This window comes from Pseudoliparis swirei, chromosome 19 (assembly GCF_029220125.1).
Source record: "Pseudoliparis swirei isolate HS2019 ecotype Mariana Trench chromosome 19, NWPU_hadal_v1, whole genome shotgun sequence".
In the NCBI taxonomy this organism is placed as follows: domain Eukaryota; kingdom Metazoa; phylum Chordata; class Actinopteri; order Perciformes; family Liparidae; genus Pseudoliparis; species Pseudoliparis swirei.
This window is the reverse complement of record NC_079406.1, coordinates 18,686,913-18,694,605: the sequence shown is the minus strand read 5'-3', so window position 1 is coordinate 18,694,605 and position 7,693 is coordinate 18,686,913. Positions and strand designations below refer to the sequence as shown.

The 7,693-nt window shown below is 42.3% G+C and overlaps 1 protein-coding gene across 1 annotated transcript; it reads right to left on the bottom strand.

The window, feature by feature from the left end:
* Positions 1-759: 759 nt before the first annotated feature.
* On the bottom strand, positions 760-5,273 carry zic3 (zic family member 3 heterotaxy 1 (odd-paired homolog, Drosophila)). The gene is made up of 3 exons (XM_056440106.1): positions 4,064-5,273; positions 3,123-3,286; positions 760-2,530 (listed from the first exon to the last, which is right to left on the bottom strand). The coding sequence occupies exons 1-3, from the start codon at positions 5,052-5,054 to the stop codon at positions 2,348-2,350; spliced, it is 1,338 nt and encodes a 445-aa protein (XP_056296081.1). The 5' UTR covers positions 5,055-5,273; the 3' UTR covers positions 760-2,347.
* Positions 5,274-7,693: the final 2,420 nt, after the last annotated feature.

The following is a 7,693-nucleotide window of genomic DNA, read 5'->3' as shown; positions in this document are numbered from 1 at the left end:
TACAAACAGCATGGCAAACAGTGTCGGCTATATGCGTAAAGATGCAGGAAGCACAACAACATGGTGATAATAACCAACGTGGAAGTCTGAAAGTCGTTTTTCATTATGATTTTTTTTAATTTCAGTCAAAATTTCCGTTCACATCTCTTCATAAATAGTTGGTAAAACAAATCAACCAACATACAGTAGCCTAAAAAGTACAAGGAACCGTTGCCTCTGGTAGCTAAATAGGCTTACGCATAGGCCTGCTGTTGTAACATGGTTTGCCTCAATATGGCACAGTGACAAAGTTCATCAGTAAAACATTTTGCTCTTCAGGAATAACTTGGAGTGCGACCCATTTCTCTAAGAAAGTGTTACATCACATTCTAGCTGTGTTTACACATCAGGTATTTTTCGTTGACCTCTGGACATGGGGCAGAAAGGTGGTGGGAATAAGAAAAAGTACTTCATTTAAATTAAGGTATAGAAAATAGCATATAAAACATATATTCCTTAAATTATTTAAATAAACTTATTTCATATATCACTGTCACGAGGTACCGTTTTTTTACATTTTATTTTAAAAGTAGTGCTGGTGGTCTGAAATTGTTCTCATATGAGTACAATATACTTTGTGTATGCATAATATTTAATTCTTGAGAATAGGTTACAATGCAATGCTGTAACTCTTTATGCCACTGAACGTGTTCTCCCCCCCCCTCCTCCCCACACCCCCAACACATAGATCTAGAATTCCTTCCACTAAATTTTGTTAAACACAAAAAAGTCATCTTGACAAGTTATTCACACAAAACAAGCAAATGTGTAATCAAACTGCTCTATATGCAACACCACAACAAATAACACGCTTAGTTTCACAGAAGAATTACATTTAAAACAATGCAAGCTGACAGACAAAAAAACTTTTTTTATTTTTGAAGATACTGTGTTGTGACAGTTCCATTGTTGCCGATGCACACATTTAAACATACTTGCACAAAGACATTGCTGGAACTATAAAGAGAGCCATATTGGCGCATATATTTGGGTGCTTGACCCCGAATTTGAAATACTCAAAATGCTGTCACCTTGATTTGGAAATCATGAACTTCACACACTCGTCTAAGACCTGTATAGGAGTGCAATAGGCTGATGGGTTTATTCTTTTTTCATTTTTGAGTTTATGCTACGAATTGACATCTATTTCTGAATCTATAAACGTAAAATACACAAGAAGGTTTAAATTTAACCAAAAATAAAGATATCAACAGAACCGTTTTATAGCTCATTAGCTCAACTGAACTCAGTTCTACAAAGTCAATGATTTACATGTCAATGGTCTCATAAAGAAAATAAAAGTGACGGAAATATCTGCATTATATATAGACAAATCCATAATATTCATATAGATGATTTCTTAGATCCAATTAAGACACATATAGGCCTATTGGTTAAAAAGAAAAAAACAGAAGGATACAATCGTGATGTTGGAGATTTAGAGTTTATCATTTGTTCAATGTTAAGCTGGTTATGACCAAAACTGTACAGTTCTTGTTAGAAAACATTTCCATAAATATCATTTAAGTTTCAGAACTTATACCCATAATTAAATTACAAATTGATAAATATGGCATCATGGATATGTATTTACAACGGTATTAACAAAAGGCAACGTTATATTCAACGGTAACAATCGTAACCTAATACCACATTTCTCCACCTGAAAACGGACGTTGACAATAGATTCGACCCCATCAAACAAGGAAATACATTCACGAGTATAATATTTATTTAGGATTTTTTTTATGTGTTCAAGTTCATGACAAAGACTTTGGCACGTTTCTTAAGACTGTTTGAAGTTCCAACAATCAATTGAAGAGGCGACAATAGCGCGTCACCGTCATATAAAACAGCGTGAAATAATCTTCCTTTTTATTCTTTTTTTTAAATAAAAATTTGAGAAAATACATAAAATGAAAAATAAAACATTTTTTTTCTGTAAACTAAAAGATAAAAAAACATGTATTTATACTGAGAAAGTATTACGTTCTATGTATTCGTGATTTTTATTTTATTTCCTCAAAATTGCGGAATAAAAGACCAATTGCGTGATCCTGAGAACGGACGTGGCCTGCTTGGTGCTGGCTTTTGCTCTCATCTCCCTTTGTTGTTGTTGTTGTCCCAATCCCATGTGTGTGTGTGTGTGTGTGTGTGTCTGACAGCGTGTGTGTGTGTGAGTGTATGTGTGTGTGTGTGTGTGTGTGTGTGTGTGTGTGAAGAGGACACGAATAGTGTTTACGGTTTTTATCCTCGTTAATCTTCAACCCTGTGGTCCACATTGAGAGAGGGTTTGTTCTTCATGACTTCAAACGTACCATTCATTAAAGTTGGGTGCCAGTCCTTCGCTGTGGCCAGACGTGTTTTGCACGGCTAATGGCGGTGTTTTTGTCGGATCTTCAGTGCTGGCGGACACCAGCACTGGCGGTGTGGACGACTCGTATCCAGAGCTTGCTGCTGGAGACGATTCAGATCCTTGAGACTCATGTACCTGCAGAAATAATAGAGGGAAAATAATGAGTCACTCCGACACACGTGCGGTATTAATGTTTGCCCCAACAGTGCCTTTTAAGTGACGCGGTAGAAGTGTGTTGGATTTAAATGCGGATTAACTCAGGAATTTATAGAGCTACTATAAACACACAGCTTACTTGAAACCGGCAGGGCAACTTCCAAACTGCAAAACATATCCACATCAATGCGCCAGTAATGTGAACCTCAAAATGTAGTTTATTTTAAAGTATGTGCTTTTAAAAAAAAGTCAATAATGAGAGAACATTTAAATGTTTTCTCTCTCTCAACCGCTTACTTTTAACAAGGAGAAAAGACTTGAAGCTGTGGATCAAAGAGTAACAGACGTGGAATACCCACATCTCATCCACTGACACGTTTCGATCGTTTAATTGAGAGTTAAAGTGTATACTAACATCGATCTTGCGCAATGTGACAGTGATCTTCAGAAATGCCTGAAGTTGTGATAGTCCATGTCTGTGGCAGTAGAGGGGGGAGGGGGAGGGGGGGGGGGGTAGAGTGTGTGTCTGTGCGTGTTAATGTATTTAAGGAGTAATGAAGACGTTAATTACCTTCATGTGTTTCCTGAGAGAGCTGGGGTGTGTGTATGACTTGTCGCACACTTTGCAGATGTATGGCTTGTCTGATGTGTGCACATGCATGTGCTTTTTCCTGTCGCTGCTGTTGGCGAAGCGTCTGTCACAGCCGTCAAATTCACACTTAAACGGCTTCTCACCTGCAGGATTAAACACACAAACACACCATGAATTACCCCAATGGTCCGCACAAACAAACTCCCATTGTAACGCCACCTGTAAAGCCGAAGCACCGGAGACGCACTTTGTCTGCAGCCTATTATATAACGAGAGTATAACCTACATTTTTCGGGGGCGACATGGATACAGCTCCACACTGTGCTCTGGCAGGCTTTATTTATTCAAGAGGCCTGCTCCTTCATGCTACTGCTGGCCTGCTCTGTCTGCTCTTATAGTAAACACTGAATCAACAGGGTATCTTCTGCACTATGGGATGGCTGAACGAGCACGAGCATTATGAAACACATGGAGCCAGGATCTGATTATTTCACATCCAGAAAGCACAGCTCTTTTAATTAATAGGCTAATATAGCTGAATCACTTTAACTTTATCAAATGAGTAAAAGTAGCCATATATAGTGTTTTAAATATATATATATATATATATATCGTAGCATAAAAGCTACCAGCATTTACTGACACACAACATAATGATCACCTATTCTGTATTATTAAGCCAGCACTCATTTTTAGCAGTGTGTAGCAATTATTCAGAATAAACTACATTCTGAACAATGTGGGAACTGTTCACCAGAGTAAAGGGGACACAAGTTCTCAGATAGGTTCTTGTAAACAACATAAACATTAGTTTTTTGTCCGGAGCACTCTGAAACACACACACAATTTATATTCCGAGTAGCTTCGCTTGGCTAAGTGTTGTTTTACGCACGCGGTGCCGTGGGCTCGTCGGTGCCTACCTGTATGTGTCCTTTTGTGGATTTTCAAATTCTCCGATCTGGCAAATATTTTCCCACATCCGGGGAACGGGCATGGGAACGGTTTCTCGCCCGTGTGCACGCGGATGTGGTTGACGAGCTTGTACTTGGCCTTAAAAGATTTCCCTTCTCTCGGACAGTCCTCCCAGAAGCAGATGTGGTTGCTCTGCTCGGGGCCGCCGACGTGCTCCATGGACACATGAGTTACCATCTCGTGCATGGTGCTGAAAGTCCTTTCGCAAGTCTTTTTGGGTCTGTTCATCTGGTTCTCGTCAATCCATTTGCAGGATAATTCTTGTTTTATCGGTTGCCTCATGTATCTAAAGAAGGCCCCGGGACCATGGTGTGTCGGCACATTCATCCCCATGTTCATGTTGATAGGATGGCTGTAGTTGTGGAGCTGAGTCCCGTAGGGGTCCGTCCGAGGACTCGCGACCGGACGATATGGATCAGGTCTTCCGAAAATGTCCCCGCGTAAGCCCAGATGCATTTGGCTGTTGACTACGTGTCCACTCGGCGAAGAGTGGCTCATCCCCTGGTCGTGAAGTCCTGGAAACAACAGATGTCCGGGGTTATCGGTAATCACGGGCGGCCCGTGGAGGCTCCCCGCCGAAGCTGCAAAGATCCCATGCTGGGCGCTCGGCGCTGTGGACTCTCCGACCCCCCGGTTCCGGAACAGAAAGTCCCGTGTTGAATTGAACGCTCCGCCGCCGTATGAGCCCACCTGCCCGCCGTGAGTGTGTCCCAGCGCAGCCGCATATCCAGTGGCTTGCGGGGTGAAAGCTGACGTCTGGCTGGAGGCGATATCGTGAGCCACGGGGCTGATTTTGAAAGCCGCGGAGTGGGGGGAATCGGTGAAGGGATTCAGTCCCAGACCCGGGTCTCTGTTCCCGATTTCGTGGTGCCGTGGTGTCCCGAAGCCCCCCACTCCTAACGATGCAAACTGCGGACCGCTATCAAGAAGCATAGTCATGAGCGTGAAGCAAACTTAGGGGACGGGAAGAAAACAGAAAATAAAATTAAAATCCAGTGTAGCGGAGCGCGCACGCTGCAGACACCGCGCCGAGATCTACCACGTTGAGCGAAAAAATCCTAAAATAAAAAACAAACGGAGCCAAAACGGGAAAAATCCTCTGCGTAAAGAGTTGGGAGAAAAACACTCCCGTTGACTGCGATCCGTGAGAAAAGAGGATCAAACTTCCCCCCCTTTCCAGGCGGATGATGTCCTTGGACTGATAAAGTCAATCACTCACTCCCAGAACATAAATGAACTCGGGAGGCAGTGCTACGACAGCCAATCAGCGCTCGGCTACCCCTCAGACACGTGACTATCATGGAGGGTGTTAATTGGCTACATTTCTGGTGATTGGCATAGTTTGATATTGAAGATGGCAGGTCGTCTCAATTGGTTTCATTTGATTGGCTCTTAGCGGCATTATTTTGCAGGTATAACGGAGCTCTAGCGCAGATCCTGGATGTGTTATGTGTAGCGCATGACTTCTGCAGCCGCACGTGATCCCTACTCCTCAAGAAACTCCCAAGCAGTTAAAAAAAAAAAAAGATACATGTTCTCAGTGCTATTGCATGTTTCTAACAACTATATTCCATTGAAACTTCTCGGACCACTTGGGATATGTTATAGTTAACGAAGTTATTCTGCAACATACAATACATTCGGTTTGTCTTTTTTTTCTCCCAAATGGAAGCTATTAAAACAACTTTTAATACATTTTGAATGCAATCTAAACATTAGAGAGACTGTATATTAAAAACATAACTATATATCTGTCTATCGATCGGTAGTTTAATCTAGTTTATATCTCTTTTAATGATCTGTCTTATTCTCTCTTCCATGTGGCCAGTTTGGCTCTTATTAACTGAAAACTTGAATGTACTTGGCACAGATCCAAACTGTGGCTTTCTTGAAGCCGCTTGAAAGGGGAGGGGGTATTTTTTTTCTTGCAAAAGCTCTATAGGGTGTAGACGGAGGAATAAAAGACAGAAAGAAAGATGGCAGTAATTGTAATATCCTGAGATTTTTTTCGCCCAGCCAAAATTCTGTGCCATTGAGCAAGTTCCACAGGGCTGCCGCTGACTCGCTGCAGGACACATACAATCTGATCAAGTTCAGAGACGCGCTTAGTGCTTCAAGCGGCGCTTTTTAACTCCAAGCCTTTCACATCCGTCCCCCTCTATCGGTCCCAGAAAGGAGCTCACATTCTTTATTTTAGGGGATCTGGACCAAGAAAAAAAAAAAAAAAAAAAAAAGAGAAAGAAAACCTTCAAATCAGTCCTTCATTCTGCGTTCGCCCTCATCGCACCGCATTCACTCCAGAACGTTTCCTCGAGAAAGAGTTATAGACGGAGAAGGTGAGTGTTGTTATACTCCGCCGTCGTTCTGTGTTATTAACGGGGGCCACGAGGCAGCCTTGTGTGGAGGTGTTTACATCTACACTGTATTATATTTATCCAGTGGAGATTGCATTTAGTTTTATTGGAGCGCCTGTCCACTGCTTCGGTTACTCGTATGGTAATTTAATCATTGCAAGGATCTATACCTCTTTTTTTACGGCCGTCGTGCGCATCAGTGCAACACTTGCGCTTTTTGGACATAACCTCGACAACTTATCTTGAAGCAAAACGACGAATGAGATTCAATTTATCTCTTTTTCCTCCGTAAACTCCCCCCCCCCATCTCCCCCCTCCCTGTATTTGCCTGCCTGCCTCTCTCTCTCTCTCGCTCTCTCTTCCCCTCTCTCTCTCTCTCTCTCTCTCTCTCTCTCTCTCTCTCTCTCTCTCTCTCTCTCTCTCACCACCAAGGCATAGCCTCTCACAGTTTACTCCTCCCTTCGCGCTCACACACTCGTCCTCTCACACGGCACACAGTATGTGCGTGCCACCAACATACACAGGCATGCACGATCAAGAGTGCGCGCACACACGCACACACACGAACACACGCACACACAGGATCACGGAGCCTACACACACACGCACACAGACACGCACACGCACAGTTAACTGGGTTTGCCTATACTGCAGATTTATGGCGACCTTTGTAAACTTTCACAAGTGACAAGCAGCCTGTTAAGTTTTCCTGTATTCCTCCATATTTTATTAGCTTGTTGAATCGTGGAGGCCCATACGCCACTTAAGGTTATGTGCCGTGCATGTGCAGCCACGTTATCACGAGTAACATGGTTTAGATGAGTCACAAATGTTTGTGTGCGACAGAAAAGCAGCGGCGGCTCTGTAGGGCTGTTGCTGAGAGAGAAGGAGAGCTGTCATCGACTCGGCCTAATGTACAGCAACTGTTGCTCGAGACTGGAATTTAAAACTACTGCACATCGTTTATGGTATACTGGTATAGTGCATATTTATATTAATTAATCAATCCTACAAATACGTGATTTGGAGATTGGGGGCTTCAAAACGCCTTTTTAAAATATATATCTTCCACCATCATAAACAAATATATTAAATCGTGATTGAAAGAATATTGGTTCATATGTTCATAATTAATTTAAATTTCCAGTTTAAACAAATAAAATCCACCTCTTCCGGCCTGAAAGGAGCTGACTCCCTCTGCGCCTATACTATTTTTTACTGGAC

Coding starts and splice junctions, on each gene's coding strand:
- zic3 (XM_056440106.1), bottom strand. CDS start 5,054: ATGACTATGCTTCTTGATAGCGGTCCGCAGTTTGCATCGTTAGGAGTG. Junction 3,287..4,063: donor CCACAAAAGGACACATACAG/GTAGGCACCGAC, acceptor TTAATCCTGCAG/GTGAGAAGCCGTTTAAGTGT. Junction 2,531..3,122: donor CTCTCAGGAAACACATGAAG/GTAATTAACGTC, acceptor TTATTTCTGCAG/GTACATGAGTCTCAAGGATC.